The 26,163-nt window shown below is 50.1% G+C and overlaps 1 protein-coding gene across 3 annotated transcripts; it reads right to left on the reverse strand.

The window, feature by feature from the left end:
* Positions 1-1,960: 1,960 nt before the first annotated feature.
* Positions 1,961-24,963, reverse strand: Bcl6 (BCL6 transcription repressor). 3 transcript variants are annotated; one of them, XM_006985077.3, is made up of 10 exons: positions 24,796-24,963; positions 14,665-14,703; positions 13,635-13,806; positions 11,697-11,918; positions 9,117-10,094; positions 8,396-8,580; positions 6,897-7,064; positions 5,233-5,363; positions 4,991-5,128; positions 1,961-3,175 (listed from the first exon to the last, which is right to left on the reverse strand). In XM_006985077.3, exons 3-10 carry the CDS (start codon positions 13,793-13,795, stop codon positions 3,032-3,034), a joined length of 2,127 nt encoding a protein of 708 aa, XP_006985139.1. In that variant the 5' UTR covers positions 13,796-13,806; positions 14,665-14,703; positions 24,796-24,963; the 3' UTR covers positions 1,961-3,031. The 3 variants fall into 3 exon arrangements, with proteins under 3 accessions (XP_006985139.1, XP_076404747.1, XP_006985140.1); XM_076548632.1 differs by lacking the exon at positions 24,796-24,963 and adding an exon at positions 17,379-21,479; XM_006985078.4 differs by lacking the exon at positions 24,796-24,963 and adding an exon at positions 15,873-17,018.
* Positions 24,964-26,163: the final 1,200 nt, after the last annotated feature.

Consider the following 26,163-nt stretch of genomic DNA (forward strand, 5'->3'; position numbering starts at 1 on the left):
CGGGGAGAAATCTGTGCTGCTCAGTTGTCAACTCCACTCTCGATAAGGTCATCTGGGAAGTAAGAACCTCAGCTGAGAAGATCCTACCCTCAGACCGGCCTGTAGACAAGTCTCTGTGGCATCTTCCTGATTTATGTTGATGGGGGAGGGTCCTGAGCAGATGGGCCAGGGTTGCATCAGCAAGCAGGCTGAGCAAGCCACGGGGAACAAGCCGGTAAGCGATGTTCCTCTGTGGTGGTTCCTGCTTCGGTTCTTGACTCTAGGTTCCTGCCTTGAGTTCCTGCCCTGACTTCCTTCGAAGGTGCACTGGGATCAGGATGTGTAAGCCCAATCAACCCTTTCCTCCCCAAATTGCTCTTGGTCTGTGTTTTATTACGGCAACAGAAAGCAAACTATAACAAAAGCTGATACACCTACCTCCATACACGCCTCAACTCGAGGTCCTGACAAACCTTTGCCCCCCGCCCCCCAAACGTCCATGATGTAAACAATATCAAGCACAGCCTGGGTTTTGAGACACCATTTCTTTTTAATGTGAAAATGGATTCACTCCATGCTTTTGTAATAAAATTCTCTCTTCCCCTTGCTCTGGGCTGTACTCTCTTAATAACACTGTTTAGAGATGTTTTCTTGTTACTTATTATTAATCATCAGCTGACTGTAGTAGCTCTGTCTTTGATCTCTCTTGTGTCGGAACACCCCCCCCCCCCTTCTGCTCCTCCGTCTCCCTCATAAATAGTAATGATACAAAAACAGACTCTCGGGAGCAAACCGAGCCTGGGGCCAGCCTCCCTCGGGCCTGTGAATTGTCATTCCTGAAGCTGGTCTCTTCTGTAAGTTCTTCTGCCAGGTTTCTATGGGAGCAGAGGGATCATTTTCTCCCTTTTCAAAGAACAGGGTGAGCTGAGGCCCTGAGCTGGCAAGTCCTTTAAAGTCATTTTCAAAGGAAACCTGAGCTGCAGGCCCGTGCGGTTGGCAGAGGGTGGCGTGACTTTCTGAAGCTCTCTCTGGGGCTCTGGGTGGTCAGCTCCTCCGGCTTCCCGACACGTGCTCGGAGCTTGCTGCGGCCACTGCCGCGAGCTGGTCAGGGGGCACGTGTCCCCTCGCCACTGCCACCCAGGAACAGGAAGGGGATGCGGGCTTTCTCTTCCGGGCCCATTACCAGAACCACGTTTGTCTTCCCAGTCCTCGGAGCCTGTCAATCAGACTGGGTCCTTGGGGTTTTCTGAGGTAAAGTAAGAATGGATGCCAAAGCAGGCCAGTGTGAACTTACATCTGAATCATGGTTATAACTCATAAACGGTCTGGTTAACCCAGCCTCCTCTTAGATAAGCTGGGACAGAGAACTAACTACAGCAAAAATGGTGATCCAACCTACAGAGGTGTGGTGGCTGGGCTCCAGCACAGGGGTAGGGGCTTGCTTGGCCTCTGGCCAATCATAAAGCTTTTAAGTCTGTAAACAACTGCCAGTCACCGGGGAGACGCCAAATGTACCGAGGCTGAGAAATGTGTGGCTTAAGCCAGATGCCTCTGACCTGCCCTGGGTAGCCAAGTGAAGAGAACTTGTTTGTGAAGCCAGGGCCACGATGGGAACCTCTCACTTAAGAAAGGAATAATCAACTGAGTGAGGCTCACGTGTGGAAGAGACCACGAAACTTTGTGTCTAAAGAGCAAGGGCTGGAATGCAGAGCGCCGCCCAGAGCTGGGGAAGGGTCCATTCAAATCCTCCACTTGACCTACAGGCCCTGTGTCTGGGGTCTGCAGCTGCTCCTGTGCTCGGGACAAAAACAGGCAGAAAGAGGACAAACCTCCATCTGGCCTTTTCAACGTCTCCCTGGCCAGCAGTCCTTCCCCTTCTAGAACATCTCCCACTGGAACATGAACACGGGAGGCTGGACCCCTCCCCCGCCCCGCCCCCGATGGATCTCCACGCAATGATAGATCCTCGGAGAAATCTCACTTGACTTTTCAACGTTTTATTCTTATATTTGTACAGCTATATTTTACAACGCAATAATGCAGTTTAGACACAGCCAAACCCTGTCTCCGGAGTAATTATAAGAACAAGCATGACGCAGAATGTGGGAGGAGTCAAACATTCCCAAAGAGACTTCAGTCAGTGACAACTTCAGGTCCCTGTGTCTGTCAACACTTCCAAAAGGGATGGCGCACGTTCGTCCATCATGGAAAACTTCCGTGAAAAAAGGCACCGTGAGGACACGTTACAGGTATATACAAACTGAAAACTAGAACAAAAGTAGACATTTCTCCTTCTGCAGCTTTTTTTTTGTTCTTTTTTGTTTTTAATACACACTTTGTAAATTGTAAACCTTCACTTGCAAAAAAATACAAATACACTGAGGCATTTTAGACAAAATATTTTCTTACTTATACAGACGCAATACTTAAAATATTCTCTTAAGTGCTCTTTCTCAATAAAGATTCTCAGATCCGTGTCTGCCTGCAGATACAAAATCGAGCCTTTAACGCAGTTTTATATTTTCAATATATCTTTTTAGGTTTATATATTTATATTATATATATATATATTTATATATTTACAACTCTGCCATATATTCCTTCACCTTTGGTTAAAAAAATTAAAGCCCTCTCTTTGACAACATACTGAAGTCTTGTCTTTTTAAAACAATACATTTACATACAAAAGAGATTTCTGTTCCCACAGAACGTTTACATTCCTCATGTTGCAACCTGTCACGTCTGAACTTTTGCTTTCTTCCCTACTTGGATACAGAAAGATGATTTTGCTTTTTTTTGCTGACATGGTTTGCCGTACACATAGGAGAAGAAGAAGCAATAGTATTTTCTTAATGTTTTATGGCAGTGTGGGAAGGGGAGCTGCCTTGGCTCCCGGTCCGCAAACCCCACCCCCACCCCCCCCACCCCAACTATGATTTGCACTAGTGGATGAGAGAGGCACTACATCATGGGATGACCTTTGTAAAGTGTTACAGCATCCTTCGGGGGAGGCTCTGGGGGAAAGGGCTCGGGAGAGTCAACACTCCATGCTTCAGCAGGCTTTGGGGAGCTCCGGAGGCAGGTCGGCGGCCGACACGCGGTATTGCACCTTGGTGTTGGTGATGGCGCCGTGCTTCTGGCGCAGGTGGAGTCGCAGTTGACTTTTGTGACGAAAATGTAGGTTACACTTCTCACACTGGAGAGACACCAGAAGCAAAGTGTTAGCCGTCATCGACTTGAGGAACGTGTCATTTCTCAAAAAACCCAGAGCGGAGCCCAGATGTCCCTGTGAGGGTGGGGTGGAGGCAGCTCCTCCCTCTAAAAGGGCGGGTTCAGAACCCATTTGAATCCTGGCTTCCACTGGATGTTCAGTATACTTTGAGCAAATGTCCCTGCCTTCCCTTCCAATGTGTCACTCCTGTTCCCCGGGCTTGAGATGCCCTTCCCTGACTTAACTGCAAGATTATAAGTCTTATCCAAAATAAATTCCGATGCAAACTCCCCTAATTAGTAATGCATTTCTGAATCTAAGATAAAACAATCCATCTCTTTCTAGATCACAGATTTACAGCCTTGCCCCACAATCATCCTGGTGCATTAACGTCCTCAGTCAGGTGGTTGATACTTTGAAGTTAATACTTCTCATCCAAACTTTGTGGTCTCCCTACTCTCTAGCAGAATGCACCCTCAGAAAACTGAAATCAGTCTGAATGCAATAGCACAACTGGATTAGATGGCCTAAGTTTATGGAGATTCAAGACCTTGGCTTTCCCTTCTGCAAGGGGTTGTGTCAATCGATGCCAAATGTCCCTTTCAATTCTTATAGCCTCTGTGACTAAAATTCTGAGAGATCACGCCATAGCTGTGAGCTTGAACAACTCAAAGCCCTGAATGAATTAGTTACCTAAACAGAGCCAGTTCATGAAGTAGGCAGTACTTTCTGGGTCAATGTACAGATAGGGAAATTAAGGCACTAAGGGTGAAAAAATTAACTAATTTGCCAAGAGAGAAACAGCAAGTACAAAGATACTCATCCAAAGCCTTAGAGGCAAGTGAACAAAAATTGGCATGCTTTACCGCTGGGTGTGAGCAAACCGTTCACTGATTAGCCCAGCAGCACCTGAAGCGTTGCCCTTGACGCCTCAAAGCAGCCTCATACACTATGTAAACAAATCAGTGTGGCTGCGTTCCAATTGTATATTATGTCCTATGAAAGTTAAATTTCACACAACTCACAACGTCCAAGTTTTGGCTTACACAACATTCAGGACTTAACCAGCAGGCCGTCGTTTGCTGAGACTATGCTCTGTGACACAACCATCCCAACAGCCTGTTCTTAACATGGCACAAAGCATTTAGGCACCTGCTCTTTCTTTTGACTTTCATTTCTTTTTATTGACGCATGTGCGGGCTTATTTATATCTGCGCCACATGTGTGCAGGTACCTGGGAGGCCAGAAGGGGGTGATGAATCCCCTGAACTGGAATTGTAAGTGGTTGTGAACCACCCAGTTCAAGTGCTGGGAACTGAACCCACACCTTCTGCAACAGCAGCAAGTGCTCTTAACTGCCCAGCCACCCTCCAGTGCCTGCCTGCTCTTTCTTGAAACGATGTTTTCTAGGTTTACTTTGGGTTCCGGTTTTGGTGTTTTTCTTGGCCATTTCTCCCTGGTTGCTCTCCTACTTCTAAGCTCTGCTTTACCATCTTAGGTACTCTTCCATACATATCTAGTGTAGAGATATGATGGAGACACTCAGCAAGTATTTGTGGAAAGAATGAATGGCCCAATTCTATGTATTCTTTCCTAAGGCCCAGGTCACCCAGACCCATACCTCCATTTCACAGATGAGCACACTGAGACCTGAGGTGACTGTGACAATCAAGCTCCGATCTGGATCTCCTGAACCCCATTAGTCCACTGTACGCTAGAGGTTGGAGAACATAGCTCCGCTGCCCGCCTGCTCCACATCCCTCCCTCCCAGGCCAGCCAGGAGCCACAGGGTCCACATACATGGTAAGGTTTCTCTCCTGTGTGGATGCGCAGGTGGCTCTTTAGGGTCTGAAGGTGCCTGAAGCGGGTGCCACAGATTTCACAGGGATACGGCTTCTCTCCAGTGTGGATGAGCACGTGGGCACGCAGGTGGGCCACCTGGAGGAGGAGCACAGTGTGAGAGGTGCGGCCAGGGTGCACTGCCAGCCAAGGCCCAGGTCCTCATCCCCACAGCGTCCCTTCCCCCACGCTGCCCTGCTCACCTGCACAAACCTGGCCCCACAGGTCTCACACTTGTAGGGCTTTTCTCCAGAGTGAATTCGGGTGTGGGTCTTCAGGTTGGCTGGCCGATTGAACTGTGCTCCACAAATGTTACAACGATAGGGTTTCTCACCTATTGCCAAGACACGTTTTTTTCCCATTACAATGGAGGACCACACTGACCCTAAACTTCAAAGCAACTACTCTTGTCCAAGGCCACGAATGCCTCCCCTTCTCTACAGGGAGGTCAGTGGGAGGATCTAGGACGGCGGTTCTCAACCTCCCTAATGCCGCGACCCCTCACTACAGTTCCTCATGTTGCGGTGACCCCCAGCCATAACATTATTTTCATTGTCCCTTCACAACTGTAATTTTGCTACTGTTAGGAACTGTAATGTAAATAGCTGTGTTTTCCGATAGTCTTAGGTGACCCCTGCGATGGGGTCGTTGGACCCCCCAAAGGGATCATGACTTGCAGGTGGAGAACCACTGATCTAGGGACCTGTCATCCTTGCTCACACACACCAGCACAGGCGGCAGGGGACAAGGCCAAGAAATAAGCACAGGTGGCATGGTTGGGATGGGAATCAATGCTATGCATAGGACCCGGTGGGGAAGGGTTCAGGAAGCCCGACCTGCAGAACAGGTGTTGTCGCTAGGGTCATCTGCCTGTAGGGCTTGAGCAAGACACTGCCCTTCTCTGGGCCTCAGTTTCCCTCTCTGAATGGGAAGGGCTGATCTAGACGACCTGGGAAGACTCCCCGGGCTCTTCCCTTGGACAGACTGATGCAATAATCCACTCAGTCACCAGGGAGATACAATCAGGCTGCTCCAGTTTCTCCCAGAACATACTTTTCCGCTTGTGGCAAGTACAGCTGTATTCCATTTGCAAGCAAGGCGGGGTGTGGGGCCTGAGCAGAAGCCGGGCAGAGGAAACCAATCTACGGTTGAGCCTTCCACCATGGAAAGTTTCAGGGATAATGGGGCCACTGAAAGGTCTGAGAGCTAGTTAATGCCCACAACAATGAGGCTGTGAGAAGTGTCCTGGGAAAAAGAATGTAAGGTGGTTGATAAGTCCTTGAGGGACATCCAGCGGCTCTTAGTTTTAGCTGGTTTTACCCAGACCCAATCCACTTTGCCTCTATCAGCATTGGTCTCCTCCTGCAACCAGGGGGATTAATTCTTCTAACCCCAGCAAAGGCAGAGAAGCAGGGATAAGATCTCAGAGGAAACACAAAGAATAAGGGGAGGTGGAAGAGACAAGGCAGGTTAAGCCCCTAGTTCGGTGGTTCTCAACCCTCCTGACGCCGCGACCCTTGAATACAGTTCCGCATGTTGTGGTGACCACCCCGGCCCACCCACCCCCATTCATAAAATTACTTTCGTTACTACTTCATAACTGCAATTTTGCTACCGTTATGAGTCATAATGCTAATATCTGACATGCAGGATATCCGATATATATGACCCTGTGAGAGGGCCATTCAGCTCCCAAGGGGGCTTGACCCACAGGTTGAGAACCGAAGCCAGGATGGGGGCCTGCTTCACTCCCACAAAGTCCTCAGGGTTTTGTTGTTGTTGTTGTTTGTTTGTTTGTTTGTTTGTTTTCCTAAGGTCACTGTCTGCAGTCCCTGACTGGAGCACTCACTGTGGGACAAGGCCATACCCGTGTGGACGGTCTTGTGGCTGGCGAGGTTGCCTTTGTAGCGGAAGGAGGCCTGGCAACGGTCGCATTTGTAGGGCTTGTCGCTGTGCGTCTGCAGTGTGTGCCTCTTGAGCGAGGCCTCCTCGGAGAAGCGGCAGTCACATTCGTTGCAGAAGAAGGCCCCATTCTCTGCAGAGTATGGGGGGACACCGGGTCAGCAGGAGGGGACAGGGTAGAGCCCCAAAGCCTCCCTCCTCTGGAGCCATGTCAGCGCTATGCTGGACCCCAGGCTCCCTAACCAGCACTCAGGGGAACCCAGGGGACCAGTGGGATTTTCATTTTTCTTAGCATGTAGAGTCTTAGCCATGGAAGACAAAGACAGGAGGCACGCTGAATCCCAAGGTCCAGACACTCACTCTAGGGCTCTCGTCTGGCCTCACCAATTTGAGGACACCTTAGTTTTTGTTTTGTTTTGTTTTGTTTTCCCTCCTGGAGCTCTGAGAAGGTTTTCTTATCAGTTCAACTTGTATGCACACACAGCAGCCCCGGGGCAAGACCCTCTAAGCTTCTCTGTGTTGCTCTCTCCAAAGTCAGGCTAATAATCCTGTCCTGCCCTCTCATAGGAGCATGTCATACAATGAAAAAAAAAAAAAAGAATAAATTATGGGGACATGAGACACGGGTTCTTTAAGTCCCTACAGAAGGGATTAATGATGAAGATTCCATGGTCATCTTCACACAGAGATAGGACACTAAAGGTGAAACCGAGGCCCAGAGCCAGGAACTGGAATAAAGAACAGTCATCTGAGGTCAGGCGGGCACAGGCTCCATTCTCCCTCTGATCTGGGACCCTGGGCCAAACTGCTTGCAGCCAGCGACTTCTTTATTTTGTCACAACAGTTTGAGAATGGTATATCACTGCGATTTAACCCTGGTTATGTGTAACCTAGGTCACAAAAGACAGTTGCTAGAGCTGGGTAAAGAGTGAGACCTTCTGCCGGGTTAAAAACTGAGGGAGCCAAGACTAGCTATATGGAGATGTTAATTTAATAATTTAGTTCAACTAACTTAATTCAGCAAACATTTTCTAAGTGCATCCTCCACACTAGGAACCAACTAAGGCCCATGAAAGACACATGAGTGACTAAGGCCATATGTTTCTCCACAGAGAATCTACAGCCTTCCAAGAAACACTACTGTGCACCCAGGTCAGTACAGTAGTTTGGGCAGACAGGCTGAGAAAGCTCTGGGGGTGCCAGCAGCCCTGCAGGCCACCTATACTGGGGTGAAGCTGGAGATTTCTCAGCCACTGCAGCTACCCCACCTCCTTGCCTGGATCAGGCCCGTTCCTGGGAGATGGAGAGGGAGGAGTATCTATTGTTGGTGATGGTGAGTACCAGTGGACTTCTAATCCAGGCCATGTCCCAGGAACAGCATCACAAATGGAAACACAAATCCCATGGAGCAGAGGGGCCTCCCTTCTCCTAGACATTGAGAGGAAGAAGGAGAAAGGGACTCACCACAGCTGGAATCCGAATACTCCGACTGGGTCTCTCCCATCTCCTCGGGGAACGTGGGGCCAGCAGTGTGGAGGCACATCTCTGTATGCTGCGGGGACTGAGAGCCACAGGACGTGCACTTTGGGGGGTGCATGTAAAGCGGCGAGTGGTTCTCGCTGCTGCTTCGGGGGGAGCCTGTCAGGGACCTGTGGACAGAAAAAAAGGGGGCATCAGCACCCAGCGGTAAAGAGTGGTCCACGTGGTCTCCACGCTAACCTCTCTCTGCATGCTCACGCAAGCCCAGAGACCAGTTCTGAGGCTCAGAGCCCCCCTCAAGCCCTCTTCTGCTGGCTTGAGTCAACCAATGCCCTCTTTTCACTTCTAGGCCCACTTGCTTCTCCCAGGCCTGCAGCCCACAGCCTCCCTCCGTCTAAAAGAGGGGTTCCCTGATCCACCAACACCACAGGAAGGGCTTTGGGATACGTGGAATGCTTTTCTCTTACACAAACCAATGCTCTCTCTTGCTACAGAAAACAAAACAAACTAAAACAAAGATACAACTTCAGTGTAATACGCTTCCCGACTCAGGCTAAACTCACTCTGATCCTAATCCCCTTCAGCATTTCAGACAGAAACAAAACAAGCCCCGCATTCTGCATGCATCAGAGGCTATGAACCTCAGAACTGTGCTCAGGGAACCCCTGACCTTAGACCCATGCGACCGTCTGTCCTCTGAAATCACCTGTTAACGATGTTATTGAGCCGGCTAGCTTGGGGGATGGTAGAGTCCTCTCCACTGGCACTCAGCTTGGTTGGGGACTGGAGACCAAGGTTCTCAGGCTCCAGGGGTGGCTGGCAGGCAGACGGGGCAGGGTAGGCTCGAGGGGACAGGCGGCCCAGCTCTGTCTGCTCAGAGCCCTCCGGTTTGGCATTCTGGTTGAGGTTGTTGAGCACAATGAACTTATACTTCTTCCAGTTGCAGGCTTTAGGGTCAGTGGGGCTCTTGGCTGGAGGGGAGCCGGAGGCCTGAAGGATGCATGCGTTCTTGCTACTGCAGGACTCTGTGGGCGAGTTGGGCTGGCAGTCGGATTTCTGAGGACTCTGGGGACTAACCAGACCCTTCCGGTTCAAGGGTGCATTGTGGGGCTCAAAATGCAGGGCTATTTCATCCTCTGAAGAGGGTCTCTCTTCTTCTTTGCTGGCCTTGTCACAGGGGAAGTACGAGGCATTCCGGGCGGAAGGGGCAGCAGGCTTGGGACCCTCAGCCACACTGTAGTGCATATCACTCCGCGCCTCCTCGGGGACTGCCTCCTTGGGTGAGTAGATGTTGCTGTGGCAGAAGCTGGGGGACACCTCCATGGCTGGCCTGCTATACTCACTGGGGACTGGCCTGGCACTGTCACAGGAGAGGGTCCGTTCCTTGGGAAAGGGGTTGGCCACAGGCATGCGGGCGTGGGCGTCTCGTAGCTCCTCATCGGAGAAAAGGAAGCTGCTGAGGGGGAGATGGCTGTACATAGGATATGAGGCTGGTGGTGTCGACAGGCCACTGTACAGGCTAGGGGGGAAGGCTCTGCTCTCACACCCAGGAGTATTTCTTAAAGGCAGATTGTTCTCCACGACCTCTCGACCTCTATAGCCCATGATGTCATGGGGCATCAGCATCCGGCTGTTCAGGAACTCTTCTCGGGGAGGCTTAAGTGCAGGGACCATTTCTGCTTCACTGTGGGGGTTAAAAAAAAAAAAGGAGCCAAAATTAGAACCGTTAAACAGGTGACCTTCTGGTAACACTGCTGTATAACCCCATCTGGGCTTGAGTCAGCTAGACACGGGAGATGTGACTCTGGAGTGGGAAACACGATTATAGGGTATTAACACTCAGCAGTCTAGCAATCCGAGCCCTAGTTGGGGAAACCGAGGAAGAAGAGCTACTCATAATACTCTGTATCTGACTGGACATGACCTTGCAAGCGTGAGGCACAGACGAAAGCATGTCTTTGGGAACGACAATTCTTCCGACGATTTAGAATTTTATGAATTACATAAAGCTTTTAAAGTCTTTATCTCATTTGGAGGAATGAGATAAACTGCTCGAGCCAAATCCTGCAGGGAGAAGCAGGCATTTTATATGCACGGAAAGAAGGAGGGAAGGATGTGTGCATGTTGGTACTACACATTCGGAGGATATCCACTAAAAGACCTGCCCCCTGTAGGTTCAATGGATTCACCGGGAAGTTCATGGAAAAGAGGAGGCAGTGACCAGTGCAGAAGCCCTGGTTCCGGAGCAGGCTGGCCTGGTTTGCAAACCCAGCTCTGACCCGGTGCAAGCTGCTTAACCATTTGGAGCACAAGGCCTGGCCTGTATAAAGTACTCCCAAATGATGGCAATGATGAACTTGCCGCCATTATCACCCACTGGAGACAAAAACATTGGCTGCAAATACTTAAAGGGACTTACGTGGGTGAAAAAGTAGGGCAGCTGAACGCGCTCGCTCTCCACGGAGCGAGATCAGAAAGTGAGGGCTACCAGAGCCGGATTGCAAGAGGCTGCAAAGGGGGACATCCCAACTACCCAAGGTAGACAGTATGGCTCTGAGAACAGGAGTTCTTAGTCCCTGGAAATGTTCAAATACAGGCTGGAAATCCCGTCTTTGTTAAGAAAGAAGGCGGCTTCCCTAAAGCTGCTGAGTCAAGTGATTCTGAAAGAGTCTGGCCTCACGTAGCTGCTCCATTTAGCAAAGGCGCTCAGCTTCTTTGCCTCTCGGGATCCTCGCCCTCTGGTGATGCTCATGTCTCCTACCCCTTGGGTTAGGGTTAGACCAAGTGAACTCAATTCAATTCACTAAGTGCCCTCCCGATAGGAGCCTAATGACCGAGATGAAGGGAAGCACAGCCACGTAAACCCAACAGCCGATGCTCTGGTCGGGAACTGAGGTACATCGATAAGCAGTTACAATAGAAACCTACAGGAGAACTAACACAGGCATAAAAATGTTAAGAGAAAGTCATCAGAAAAAGCAAAATGCTGCCTGCCAAACAAAGATGAGCTGAGGAAGTCAGAAAAACCTCCATGGCAAAGGCATCCAGTCCCAGCCTTGCAGGGTGAGTGGAAAGAAAGAGACTAAAAGAAAATGGGGCAGAGGTGGGGGGCAGGGAGTACCCAGGATAAGCACACCTGGGCTAGAGTCCATGCATAAAAGGTAGAAATGAGCATCATTGTAGAAAGGTGGATAGAGTGTGTCAGAGAGGCTGTCAGGGCACGCATGAGTTCTGATCCGGAACTACCCTTTCTGTATCCACAGCGTCTACCTAGGCAGCAGCTCACCTGGCCTTGATGAACTTCCTGCATGTGTCCACGACATGTTCCATCTGCAGGTACATGGCTGTAGCCATCACAGCCATGATGTTGCCTTCCCTCAGGTTGAGTCTGGACGTGTACATGAAGTCCAGGAGGATACAAAACCCCTCAGGGTTGATCTCAGGATCCAGATTGATGACACTAAGGTTGCATTTCAACTGGTCGGTGAAGATGCTGTAGAACAGGCCACTGTAAAGCAAACAAAGGTACCACTGGAGTGGTCACAAAGCACCTGCGCGCTTTGTCTTCCCAGAGCCCAGAGCCCGAAGCTCCGTGGCACTTACTAATAACTTCTGCTTGTAGTAAGCCCAGCAGATGCCAGGAATTCTTTAAGCATTTTTGCATGTTTGCATTAACCTGTATCTTCCCTAATCCTGCGAGATATGGACCACCAAGTTCCACCTTTACAAATGGGGAAACTGAGACAGCAGAGTGTGGGAGATGTTCTCAGAGTCACAGCACTGCTCTCCTTTTGTCTAACTTAGCACTCATCTGCAGTCAGTAATCTGACTCTGTGTTTCGTGTGTCCCTTCCTTTACCACAATACCCTAATTTTAAAAAGTCTACTTCACGAGGAGCGAGTTAGGGATGGGTAACAAATAACAGCACGTCCATATATATTCCACCACCTTTCTCAAAGCCCAAGGATCACCAGACTGTCAATTATTCCTAGAAGATTCGAGTCACATCCAAGCCATGCCTTCAGGTCACGTTGTCTAGTCAGTTAAAACTAGAATTCTAGACGAGATTGTCATCTCAACTCTACTCTTTCTGGGTGGGTTGACAGAAATGAGCCAAATCTTCCTTCCCCAATAAGCAATTCTTCAGCCTTAGCTAATAGCCTTGACTCCTCTGTTCCTTGGTTTCCTTATCTGCCAAGTCAGGGGAGAACTAATAGGGTTGTGGCAAGAATGAAAAATGTTAGCAGTATACACTGATGCTTGGCACACAGTATGTACTAAACGCTAGCTATTGTTTTATATCGGTACAACCGGGTGAGAGTCAATTCTCTCTTTACACTATGTTGGTCCTGAGGTTGAACTCAGGTCATCAGGCTTGGCAGCAAATGCCTTCACCCACAGGGCCATCTCACCAGCCAGCCCTTCACATTATTTTTTTTTTAACGTGCTATTATTAGACACTGGCTACGTTCTCTACTTGCAATGCTGAGCTGTGCATCATTACACAGACCTGTGCCTTGCTTTCATTATCTACAAAATGGAGACGTAGTGCCATCCACAGGAGTCAGCTGGCAGGGAGAACTTAGAAATGACTTAATATGATGTCACCCAGGAATCTTGAAATTTGGGGAACTATGAAGAATTAGCTGTCTTATGCACTCTGTGCTTAAACCATGGAAATATAGTTCAGTATAAATTAATAATGTAATTGGGGCATGGTGGTTCATACCGATAATGCCAGCACTTGGAGTGAGAGAATCAGAATTTCAAGGCCAGCCTTGGCTAGGTAATGTGTTCAAGGCTAGCTCTACATGAAAACCTGCTTCAAAAAACAATTATTTAATAAAGCACAGTTATGACATTGAAGGGCAAAAGATGTCACGCTTGCTTGAACCATTTAGAAACTCTCTTTTGCTTTGCATCCTCACACTAGCTAACTGAATTTCTTTTAGTAACCAGCACCCGTCTCCCTGCTGGCCTCAGACACATTGTGTCTTTGAGAGTGCATTTCTTCACCCACTGTGCCTTTGAAACAGAAACTCTCTTCTAAAGGTGTGTTCCTTCAACTGTTTTCTGAGAGTCCAGAACACCAGGCCATGTGCTGAGATCTGGAGACAGGGGAATTTCACCTCAGACACAGGAAACAGCCTACATATTCATCTCACTGACTGCCAATTCCAGCTCCCCCTTTTCTGCAGTCACCCCTCACTCCAAGACCACTCACCTGCAGGCCATGAGCACTGTCTTATGGGCTCTGAACTGCTCACGGCTCACCACAATGACGACGTCGGTCAAGATGTCCCGACTCCGGAGGCGATTAAGGTTAAGAAGAACATCACTCGCATGGCGGGTGAACTGGATACAGCTGTCAGCCGGTGAGGCCATGTTGTCTTCGCCTGAACAGAAGTTTAAACGCCTGTTAGTCCTCAAGAGCCTATTCCCTGCTTCCCAAGAGCGCCAAACAGACGGCTTAGCATGCTAAGGTGTAGAATGCAACTCAGGTGTCTAGTGAACGAACGATTCATAGCCCATCTCTGGACATTACAATTCATAGCTGTCAAATGGGGAGAATAAAAGCTGGGGTAGAAAGCTCTTTAGAGGAAAGGGGAAGGGAAGGACTGTTTGTTAAGTGTTTTTCCCACACACTAAAGACTCTGCCAAGCATTGAGAGGCCGTGAGTATGTTGCAATGGAGAAAACCACTCTTGGAGAGTTACCCAGTTCGTTTTGCCTTTCACCAGCTCTGTGCCTTGGAGCATGCTCTTACTGTTTCTGGGTTTTGGCTTTCCAAAATAGGAACAGCAATACCTATGTGGTATTTAAAATTAGAAATATGTGCCTAGACCATAATAGGTTCTTTTTTTTTTTTAAAGGTGCAGCTATTTTTATCAGCATGTCATTTCATTATCCATTCCATGCTCTGGGATGGTGAGCTGTTCCATTCAATAGTTTGAAAACTTAGCACTAGCCCAGCACTGGCAGAGTTGGCGACCAGGTTAGCGTGAACTAAGGAGGAACAAGGGCATGAGTGAGTAACACCGTGCAATGGTGTTAAGTCTGTTAGTATAGGACGGAGGGGTGAGGACCGAGACCTCTATGGAGAGAATTCATTATCCTTTATTCATCGAGTAAAAGGTGGCAAGCTTAAAAACAACAAAAACAACAACAACAACAAAAAACAAAAACATGCACGGGTAAAATCCAAAAGAAATCATTCATCTACAAATCTTATAGCATATAATTTAATTCACTCACCCAATGCCTTGCTTCACAGTCCAAAATTTTGCTTTAAAACTGCAGAGAAGAGAGCAAACAGAGATTGACTAAATGAGTGTAAGATTGTCCACTCCGGTCTTAATTTAGGACACACGTAGTTAGCTTTGCTTTGATAGCTGCAGCCTGCCAGCTGGTGCAGTTTTCCCACAAGCTAGCAAACATACTCCATCTCTGTGCTTATAGAAACAACTCAAAGCCATCCGGTCACAATGCCTTATCCTTGGTGCTGGGAATACCACTGCATACATTAATTACATATACCTGTACACATAGATTTCCTTTCCCCGAGTTAAAAAAAAATACACGTCAAAAGTCCATTTGAGTTTATGAGAAACTAAAAAAAAAAAATTAAGTAGTTCTTTCAATATTAATGATAATGATTCTTCAGGGACCTAAAAAACACTGGATGCTATTCAAACCCTAGCTAAAAATATTATCTTTCAAGTCTTAGAATGATTCCACAGGGCTGATAGGGCCAATATCTTTATCCTTATTTCACTGGTGATGAAATTGAGACTCAGGGTTCAAATGACTTGCTCAGGACAAACAGCCAGCCAGTATCTCCTGATTCTTTGGAACACTGAAGACTGAATACCAAGTCTACAGAATAAAACCCGAGACATGGTGTTTGCGCATTCCTTGAGTATCTTTGCCCTCTTTTTCAAAGTTTCCCCTCCCTCTGTTTCCAGGTCTAAAACTAGGCAGAGGACTGACCTAGCTTCCAAGTTTGGGCTTCTCCTGGCTGGTGAAAGATTTAACTGTGTGGTTTAGCTGAGAATTGGCCAGGGAGCCTTAAAGAGATTTAATGAAGTATGTGTTCTTTCCAAATTGGTTTCTTTTAAACAAAAATCATTAGGAGCATAGGTGTAAGATTCTCCTTTATGATCGGAGGCGGGCTGCGGAACAGAACAATAATATATTGGAACTTTGTTCTCCCATTTAAACAGCACAGCCCTCCAAAGCTGCTTTCCCAGTAAAGGAGCCTAAGGCCAGTGAGGTCATGTTGGGCCACGTAGATAGTTGATGTCCCGGCCCTAGGTCTTCTGGCTCAGATTCCTGTCCCCTTTCCAAGTCGGCCTACGTGCTGTGGAACACGCAGGACAGCAGCACCCTGAGGTGGGTGAATCTCAGTTTCAAGCTCCTTCCCCCACACAAACTTTGCCCCATTCCATGGGGCTGAGTCTTACCAAATGAGCACTCTACAATGAGAGGCTCCCTGGAGTCTGTGACCACTCAGCTATTTCTCTGTGGTCCCAAGTGCCAGTCAGCCAATCTCATCGGTTTCAAGGTTAATACGTGCGTGCATGCGTGTGAGTGAGTGGGTCCGGGGTAGGAAATGGGGAAAGAGAGAGGACAGAAAAAGACAGAAGAGCCGGTTTCTTCCTGAGCCCATCGGAATTCAGAATGAGGAAACAGATTTCACTTGAACCTCACCCAGGTTCAATCAATGTCTCTTTTGAAAACAAATGCCGAAGACACGTGAAGTTTATTTACTAACTTTCTCCCGCTTCCCCACGGAAGAGATCCACAAACCTCTTCTGGAATACTTGGGCTGAGCCATAACCACCAGCTCACTTGTGGATTTCCAGTCACAGACTTTTGGAACCACAGGAAGCCCAGATTTGCCATTTCACCATGACAAGTGGCAGTGAGTCACTCCAGATGAGGACAGACTCCAAGCAAACAAAACAGCCAGCCCTGCTATGTCCACTGTCAGGCTGCTCTCCGGCTTTTGTTTTTAACCTTAAGCCCTGCCTCCCTCCCCACAGCACACGTCCATACAGGGGCAGCCTGGGTTCTATGGAGTCACTCCTCTCTAAGGATTCACTTCTCCGTAAGCCAACCAGTGCTCAGCAGGTCTCAGCACAGCTGCCGGGGGTGGGGGCTAATGTTGGAGCTGAATGTCACCTCCCTCCCTCCAGACGCTGCCGCCACCGCCGATTCGGCAGCTCTCCAAACTAGCACTCGGCTTATTTGTTTTACAAATCACTCATTCCTTTTCCACCCCTTATTGTACCTTCTCTTTAAAACGGCCAGGACTCACTAGGAAGGAAACTGAGGCTCCAGGAACAAGTCCTTGCTCAAGTTGTCAAAAACCATTCTCCAACCACAATGTTCTACCAAACAACCCCAAGGAGAATCAGGCCAGCAAGGAGAACCGAACCAGAACTGGATCTCTGCTCTAACTCCGGGTCCAGCTGCAGTAATCCCCAGCTAAGAATTAAATGATGACTAACACACCCCTGCATCCTTGCCTCCCTGGGCGCTTTCCTCGTGTGCATTCAATGAGAAAAGCTTCACGAACGGAGCTTCCAGTGGGAGGGGAAGGGGGGGGAGAGGAGAGAGAGGGAAAAAAAACAGGCAAAGAAGGCAGCAGAACTGGGATGGGGGAGGGAAAGAGGGAGAGGGAGGGAGGGGGGAGAGAGAGAGAGAGAGAGAGAGAGAGAGAGAGAGAGAGAGAGAGAGAGAGAGAGAGAGAGAGAGAGAGAGAGAGAGACCAGCAGAGAGAGATCAGAGAGGCAAGGGGAAGAGCTAGCAAAGGAGCCAATGCGAAAGACTCCATCCTTTCCCTTCCCTTTTGGGCTGAGGGTGGCACTAGGCAGCCGCGCTCGCCTGCTCACACGCACCGGCACAAACCCCAGCCCCGCCACCTGGCAAGCTTGCACAGACTCGCTCACCGCACCTAGCTGTACCTGTCTTCCTTGGGACCGCCCCACCCCCTGGCGATCGGCTGGCACCGCTGCCCATCCGCCTCGAAGCCCCGGAAGGTGCGGCCAGGGCCGGGTGGTAGGACTGTAACGGCCCTTAATTTGGTTACATTCAAATAAATGTTTTCGAGCACGTCGGTATTATGTGCTTTTTTTTTTTTTTTCTTTTTTCCTGTTACTCTGTCAAAGCAGGGGGCCACGAGGGGAATGGCACAGCCCTCTCATTCCCGGAACGTAGTCGACCTCAGCTCTGAGGATTTCATAGAACACTCCTGCCCAGCGCGGGCTCCAACGAGAAGTAACTTTCCAGGAAGCCGCGGCCTGACAGCCCAGTCCGGGTTTGCTGGCTGCGCAGCGCTGGCCGGGACGGAGCACCCTTTCCCCTAAATCTGCCATCCACAAGGGTTCCGGCTTCCAGGCCAGAGTCCCCCTGGTCCCCATCCCTGCCTGACCCCAGCCATCTGAAAGACGCAGAGTGCGGAGCCCAAGAGCCGGGAGACAGGCTTGAGACAGAGGCTGACCTCCTGATTTCCAGTTTGCCCCAGTCTGGCAACTGGGTGCGCTGGTGTTTGTTTGCTTTTTGTTTTGTTATTGTTTGTCCTAGGGTTTTGGTGTTATTTCTTGGGGTTTCTTTTTGTCTTCTTGTTTGCTACCCTTTCCTCTGCTTTAGAAGGGAATGGGTAGGTAAGAAGTCAAGATCAAAAAGATGGAGTCCCCTGAACTAAGGATCCCTATCCTTCGAGACCTGGCCGAATGAGGGGAAAAAAAAACACTAAATCTGAAAGAAAACTAAACTGAAAGCCCCTTCCGCCTACGTTGGCAAGAAAGGGGAGGTTTCCGCCCAGTCTTCTTTAGAGCCAGAGCTACCAGGCTGAAGCCAGACAGGCTCCGGGATTCCAGAATCTTATTTTCCTGAAACCATAGAGACCCGGTAACGGCGCCGCCGACTGCGCCTACTAACACATGGCAGGGTTGCCTCGCCTTCCCAGGAATGAACCCCCGCTGTGGCCACCCACTAAGTCCTCTCGGTCGCCTTGCGCCTTGGGGGCGGTATCTGCACCACTTGGGTCCAGTCCTAAAAGTAGCGGGTTGCATCTCTGAACCTCACATCCATCCTTTCGGTGGCGGAGGCGGGGTCAGCCTAGCACCCCAGAGATGGGAGTCTCTCTGGTCTTAAGATCCTGTTTTGGGTTTTCCTCGCCCTTCGCCCTGGGCTAACGCGACAAAAGGGAATTTTACACGGGACAGGAGTGAGTATCTGAGGAGTCCCTGCACTTATTGGAAGTGCCATCATCCCAAGCGGTGTATTTACCTCGGCCTAACGCTAGAGGGAGCCCTCCACCAAGGCTTGAAACTGCAGCGGGCTGCTCGCCCCGCCCCTCCTTCCCATTGACCTAGTTTGGCCAGCGTCTGGATTTGGAGAACGCCTTTCCACTCCCCTCTATCCAGGATGGTTGTTGGATTATTGGTAATCTAATAACTCCAATAGCTCGCCGAAGACTCTAAAGAGGATCCTGAAAGTGCAAATCACTGTCTAGGGACAAGGAGTTTGACTACGGCGGAATGGGGAGGTGGAGCTGACGCGCTGAAACCTGCCTCTGGGCTCCAGCAGGAGCGCTCTTTCCTAACAGGACGCTTACTTAGCTCTAGCCACCCGGTTCTGGCGATAATGGGCAGAGTCAAAGTGTTGCTTCTGTTCTGGAGGCAGGGGAGGACAATACTGGTGCTCTTGCCACTGGGCGGCGGCGACACTTATGATAAGAAGAGATGTTGGGGGAAGGGGGGGTTGCGATGGCCTCCAGAGGACTTTATGCCCTGGCTTTCATTTCTGTTACGAGTCCTGCCTCGGAGCTCTTGCAAGGCTGCAAACTTCGAGGAAATAAAATAAAATAATAGAGGGATGTGTTTTTTTATCCTCACGATCTGAAGAGCTGAAGGGACGCTCCCCAAGAACCTGGCCGAGACAGCTTCCAGAAGGCCTGCAGGCAAGGCCAGCAAACTAAGTCCTTCAGTAGAAGAGATCTCTTCCCCAATCCTGACTGGGATCGGCCTTGGGGTAGGGAGGGGGTGGGGAGTACTGTGGGGCAGGAGAGAGAGGCATGATCTTCCCCCCAAGCAAACAATGCCTTTTAAAATTCGATCTAGACAGAAGTCAGCCAAGGTCTTTATTCACGTTAATGAAGATGGAAGGCACTAACTGTCCTTGGAAAGCGATGAGTCAAACTTGACCGCGCTTCAGACACGTCCCCAGATTCGTTTCCAACCCGAACAGAGGCGCATTTCTCCGCGCGGCGGCCTGGGACAACTCCCGCAGTGATAGAGGATGAACTGGATTCCACCCGGCCGGCCGGGGCGGGGGAAGACAGCTGTGTCTCTGCGGTCAGGACGCGGGCCGCCGCTAGAGGGCGCCAGCGCGCCGGGGCAAGCGGGCCATCTCCGTAAGGAGCGTGGGGAAAGAACTTGACTCAAGAGAAGGGGCATAAAGTCTCCAAGAATAATGCTCTATTTATTCACAGCTCCCCTCTGTCCCTGCCTCTCTCTGTGTCTCTGTCTCTCTCTCCTGCCACTAAGTCAAGGATAAACGGGATGGAGAGAGAGTTCAAGCTTGGAGACAGCTAGAACAAGTCGTCCCTGGCCACCCTACTCTCAGGGCAAGCCTGTGCTGCAGCTTTGAGATGCCCCACCCTCTCGGCACCTCGGTAATCTTTCCATGCCTCCTGTCAAAAGCCTCACGCTAAAGACGGGTAGGGAACGGTTTCCAGTGTGCAGCGGTCGACTCCGCGACCTCAGGTTAAACGGCTGGCTGTCCACCGTGAACTGGGATAACCTCCCCGGATGAATTCTTTGGAATTCAGAAACTTACTGTTTGGCCTAATTCCACAACAGCAATGGCGAAGTTGTAAATCCTAAAAGCTCCTGAGCGTTTCGGGTTGACATCTTTCTGCTAACCAACTTTCTCTGTTGGAGAGGCCACAGACGTCCTCAAAGACAGGACCGTTTCTCGGTCGAGATAGACAGTTAAGGCTGGGCGACTGTGGGTGCGGACAGCGTGCGCGCATGGGTTTCATCTGTCTTGTCAAAAACTTTGAAGTCAGATGCCGTCCCCGCTGGAGAATGCCCTTCCCGTCGGTCCTGATCAGGATCAGACCACCACCCCGAGCAGGAACCTGGACCTGAACCGACCACTAGGTGGCGGACTCGGTCCGTTCAAGAATCACCCTGCTAGCACAGCCTTCCACACACGGTACCCCCTCAACTAGAGGATTTTTGTCTGTCTCTTGGGGAGTCGGGGGGTGGGATGGGGGGAGGGGAGATGCTTCCAAAACTGAAGTCGGAAAACATTTAGTTGTTTGGGCAGATGTAATTCCGTTCTTCCGGTGCTCATGCCCCTAGCTAACTAACATCGCAACCGTTTCGGGAGCCGCTTTCAGGTATTATTTGGTTATTTGTTCCCCTCCTCCGCTCCTCAAAGCCGGCTACACTCACTTTCAAAAAAGAATGACACCTGAACGTACGGAGAGAAATTCTTGCAAAAAGGAGAGGGGGAGAGAGGGGGAGGGGAAAGGAGGGAGGGAAGGAGAGAGGGAGAGAAAAAGAGGAGGAGGGGGGTAGCAAAGGTTGGGAATAAGCTCAAGCACCATCCCCACCAGGAAGGGGGGAATCGGAGTTAAGACCTTGACCCACTGAGCAAGGCAGGGGAGGGGAACCGAACCGAATACGTTCTCCAGGGGGTGCTACCGGTCTGGAAATGGGAAGCAGGGAGGGTCGGAAGGAGCGAAAGGAGGCCGGCCAGCCGGGCCACCGTGCAGGGCCCTCGCGCGCGCGTCGCTGAGGTCCCACTTGTTGCGCAGTGAAGGACACCAGCACGCGCCGCCGCACGGCTCTGACTCCCCGGCGGCTGCAGCCCAGCCTGCCGCTGCTACCCTGCGCCCCACAGACCTCTGCCCACCACCCCGGCACACGCCGCCACGGCCCCCGGGGGGAAAAACTGCAGCACTTTCAGCCCCACGGGTTTTCCGCACCAAACACATTCCTCCTTTTCCATCAGCAGACTTCGGGCACCCTGAGCAGTCAAGTCCGAAGGGGGAAAGAACTGTATCAGACCCCCCCCCCCCCGAGAAGTCGCTGCTAAGAGACAACTCCATCCCACCCCCCACCTCCACCCCTGCAGGGGTGTCCTTAAATTACGGGAAGGGCATCGCCCATTATTGACACTGTGCTGGTTTGGAAAACGACGTGTTTCTATCCTCTTTTAAGAGGTTAACTGCAAAGTATTTTCTTTAAAGGTTTCATCTCTCAAATTTTTTTGAAAATCTCTCAGAGGGAGTTGGGACCACATGCCTAATTACAGTTATTTCACAATTATTTTTCGAGTATTTGGTTTTTACCAATAGTTTTGCCCACCAAGGGGTGGCGCTGCCGCACCACCTCCCTGAAACTTGAAGGTTTTTTTTTTTTTTTTTTTTTTCTTTTCTTTTCTTTTCACAACAGAGTGGGATATCCCCAGCAGGGGACAGAGGGAAGGAAGGATTTTGACATCTAGTCATGGCATTTACTCAACCCATAACTGGAACTCCTCCTCGGGGCTCAGTAAACGACAACTTAGAAATCTAGGATGCCATTCCTGACCACCAAGCCCAGAATAAATCAGTCTTTTCAAGAAAATACTGCTGTAAAGCCTTCAAAACTGAGGAGAGGAACAGGGTAATTAGTGAGTACCAGCTTTTCCTCGCTGTCTCAGTTGTCATGAACAGCATCCAGCCTTATTGTAGGCACCAAACAGACCCTTAAAATCACTCAACGCCTCAAAGTATTAGAAAAGAAATTCTTCCAAATAGGATACTGGAAACTTCTATTTATAAACGGGGGTGGGGGTTGTCCATGTACAGGTTTCTATTTTGGCCCCAGGACTCAACTGCAGTCATTTTTGCAAGAGAAATGTCCATCTCCTGGTGTTTTCTCTCCATTTCCTCTTCCCCCAGGGACAAATATCTTTCCTTTTTATTAAAATCGGTATATAAAGGAGACTATGATTTCACCTCACTCCTCTGAGCTCGTGTTTGCTACCTCCAGGAATAGCGTGTGGACTAGGGCCAGATGAACTTCAACTTGGGCTGCAGATTTACGAGGTCCTGCTCAAGCGCCAAAGGCTCCTGATAGTAAATAGTGAGCAGAATAGATACCTGTCTCCGGATGGGTCATGCTGCCCCCTCCCTTATTTTAAAGTTATTTATTAAAACCACACACAACACCTCGCAAAGAAAAAGGGAAACCAGCGAACTGCAGAGGAAGCCAGCGGCATAGCTCAGAGCCACAAACTGTATTTCTAAACAGTCCCTTCCGAAGATCCCTCTCCTCGCCCCCTCCTCTCCCTCTGTCTTTTTCTTCTCTCTCTCTCTCTCTCTCTCTCTCTCTCTCTCTCTCTCTCTCTCTCTCTCTCTCTCTCTCTCTCTCTCTAGTACTGCATCCATAGCAATATTTTCCTCCTGGGAACTATACAATGTTTGGGAAGAAAAAGACAAAGATAAAATCACTTTTTTTTTAGGGGGTGGGATGCGGTACTTGTCTCTACTACAATCAAGGACCCTGAAACAGCTCTAGACGTCCAGTACCGGGTTTGAGGTAATCCCTCACTATCCCTAGCACCAAAACTAAATCTCTACGGGAGGGAGCACAACACAGAGGTTATTTATTTTACTCTTTAAAAAAAAAAAAAAGAAAGAAAGAAATGTTGGTTGGTGGTGTTGTTTTTCATGGGGCAGTTTTAAAAGTCCTTTTAGCAACACTAGTTCCATTTTCGCCAGGGCTCCAACAACACGGTATTATAAAGGCAACGCAACCCACAGTTCTCAAGACATTTAACGTTCACTGTTTCCGGCAGGGTTGGCCTCTAGCTCCTGCTGCCCCCCAGGCAGCCGATTTCCTAGGTTCCAACTCCCAACCCAATCCCGCCCCGGGCCGCCGCCGCCGCTTTTCCCCGTTCCTACTCCCTCGAGGAGAGCCACAGGTTGCAAATCCAACCAACCTCGCAATCTGTTTTTGCAAAATCACTCACAAAGATCTCCCTTTCGCACCCGCTACTCCTGTCCGGGGTCCCCCAGTCAAGAGTCACAAAGTGTTCTTCTTCCCTCTCCTAGTCTTTCACATCAGGAACGAGGGCTGAGGCTCTGTTTTAATTCCTTCGCCCAAAAGAAGGACCTTGGGAATCTGAAGCCTGAAATCCGCTATACCCAGGCCCATAGCTGCCTTTTTACACAGCTTGCACCGAGGGGGGGAAAATGAAATTACATTTAGGAAAGGGAGGGGAATTATCGCTGAGAGCCAACACAGTCACGCAGCACCCAAAATACAAACACCGCGGCCGCCAGAAATCCCGCCACCTCCCCGGAGCTCTGGGCTGGCTGGCCAAGATCCCTCGGGTCCCGCACGCTGAAAGCGCCGCAGGTGCAAAAAATAAAAAAACCAAAAAAAAAAAAAAAACCAAAAACAAAAACAAAAAACCGCGCACCCCTCTCCCGCCCACCCCCCAAAATCCCTGTCCCGCCTTCAAGCCTCCTTCCTCCGGCTGGGCAGACCGAGCGCACCCGGGTTCCCGACTGCCTCGACTCACAACCAAGAAAGAATAATTTTCAAAGTATTCAACATCCCCGCCCCCCCGTGCAAGCGAAGCCTCCCCAAAACACTCTGTCTCTCCTTGGGAAGATCACGGCTCTCAAAGGAAACTGCAGACACGCTACTTCATCTGGCTTTATGACCAAAAAGAAAAGGGAAAATAAAGCAACCAGCCGAGGAGTTGGCTTGCATTCCCCCATGCCGACTCCCGGCTCGGCTGCAAGGCAAGGGACTGGTGAGGGGCCGGGGCCGGTGGACAGCCGCCAACGCGGGCACCGGGAGAACTGAGCGGGGAGGGAGGCAGCGGCGGGGAAGGCAGTTTGCAAGCGAGCAGAGAAAGCAAGCCAAGCCGCGCGAAGCCGGCGGGGCCGCCGCGGTCCGCCCTCCCAGGCCGCGCAGCCCAGCGCCCGCCGCCCCGCGCCCCAGCGTCTCCAAACACCGAAACAACACCGGGCAGGGCGGCACAGCCTCCCCGAGGCGGCCGAGGCGCTCCAAGACAGCAAAAAGAAGAATATACGTATGCGTAAAGCTAGATCCTACAGTGGGAGAGACGTGGGGCTGATCTTCGGCATTTATTTTAACACCTGACAGCTAGAATCAATAAATAGATACATTTATATCAATAGATACACATAGGAAACTTGGAGCCAAAGCATTTGGCAAAAGCGGAAAAAAAAAAGAATTAAAAGGTAAAATAATGATCATGAGCAGCGGCGGCGGCAGCGGCACCAGCGGCAACAGCGGCGGCGGCGGCAGCGGCAGCGGCGGCGGCAGCAACAGCAATAATCACCTGGTGTCCGGCCTTTCCTAGAAACTTCTTGCATCACCACTTCTAAGAACCCCAGTTCTAAGAATCAACAGAGCTCAATTCTCGGAATTTGAGCTGCGGGCTTTACCACTGCTCCGCAGCAGGGGAGGACTCGGGGACGGCGGCGCGCGCCGCGGCGCCCTCCCGGCCGGCACAGGGCCTCGGAGCCGCGCCGCCGGCCACCGTGCGCACCGCACCGAGCTCCCCGCAGCCCCGCCGCCCGGAACACCGAGGGTCCCGCGGCGGGCGAGCGCGGCTGGCAGGCGACCCTCCCTGTCCCCGGCCGCCGATGGAACGGTCCGCTCCGCCGCCGTCACGTGGGCTCCTCCTCCGTGACGTCGGCGTCTTCGCTGTAGCAAAGCTCGGCCTCTGGAATTCTGAGAACTAATTTGCTATTCGGTGACATAAGAGGGGGAGTGCGCTTCGCTTTCCCCGGGGTCTGGGGCTAATTCTTCCTCTCCTACCCATAAACTCGGCTCCTCGAGCTAAAGACACAAAAGGGAGCGAGAGCTTTTGAGCCGTTGGAACAAGTATGTTAGAGGCAGGTTTAGAGAGGCGAGTGAAAGAGAAAACAATAAATACCACAGCTCCTTCCAGCTAGAATATTAGGCACCACGAGAAAAATATTTGCCAAGCAGTTTTCGGTGGGTTCATTTGTTTTCTTTTTATTTGGGACAGAGTGTGTTGGGGCGGGGGTGAGGGTTTTTCCTTTCTTTTTTTTCTTTTGGGGTGGTGGCTTGGGATTGATTTTGTTGTATTTTGATGATTTAGAGGGGTTTTTTGCTTCTGATTTTTGTCTTTTGCAAGTTTGTGGTGTTATGTAAATCGTAGGAGCCGTCATCCGTTGATTTTATTGTCTCTGTGTTCTTTTCTTTCCCTTTTGAATCGCTCAGGCATTTAAAATATGCATTATTTCAACCCTAACACCACTGACAGAAGCTTAAATTTTTTTGGCCACATATGACAACCTCAGCCTCCACCCCCCACCACACACACACACACACACACACACACACACACACACACACACCACACCACACCACACACCGCCCTTGGGGTAGCTTTCTCTCCCTCTTGGACTTTTACTGAAGGGAGGGCTCTCCTGCACTTGAAAGAGATGTAAAAGGATTTGGTCTGGTTTATTTCTTTCCAGGACAGCAAGTGGTGGGTTTCCTCTTTCTGTTACTGTTGACTCTTAGGAAATTTCTTGATGTTGGAAATGTGTATGGGGGTACGTGTTTGCTTGTCTGCTACAAAATTCTCTGAAGCCAAATACATGTTTGTGTTTTGCTTTTTCTTAAGGTCTTGAACATTTTTTTTTCCTTTCCCCCCCTCCCCCTGGGTTCGTTT

The sequence above is a fragment of the Peromyscus maniculatus genome, chromosome 12 (genome assembly GCF_049852395.1).
Source record: "Peromyscus maniculatus bairdii isolate BWxNUB_F1_BW_parent chromosome 12, HU_Pman_BW_mat_3.1, whole genome shotgun sequence".
NCBI lineage: Eukaryota > Metazoa > Chordata > Mammalia > Rodentia > Cricetidae > Peromyscus > Peromyscus maniculatus.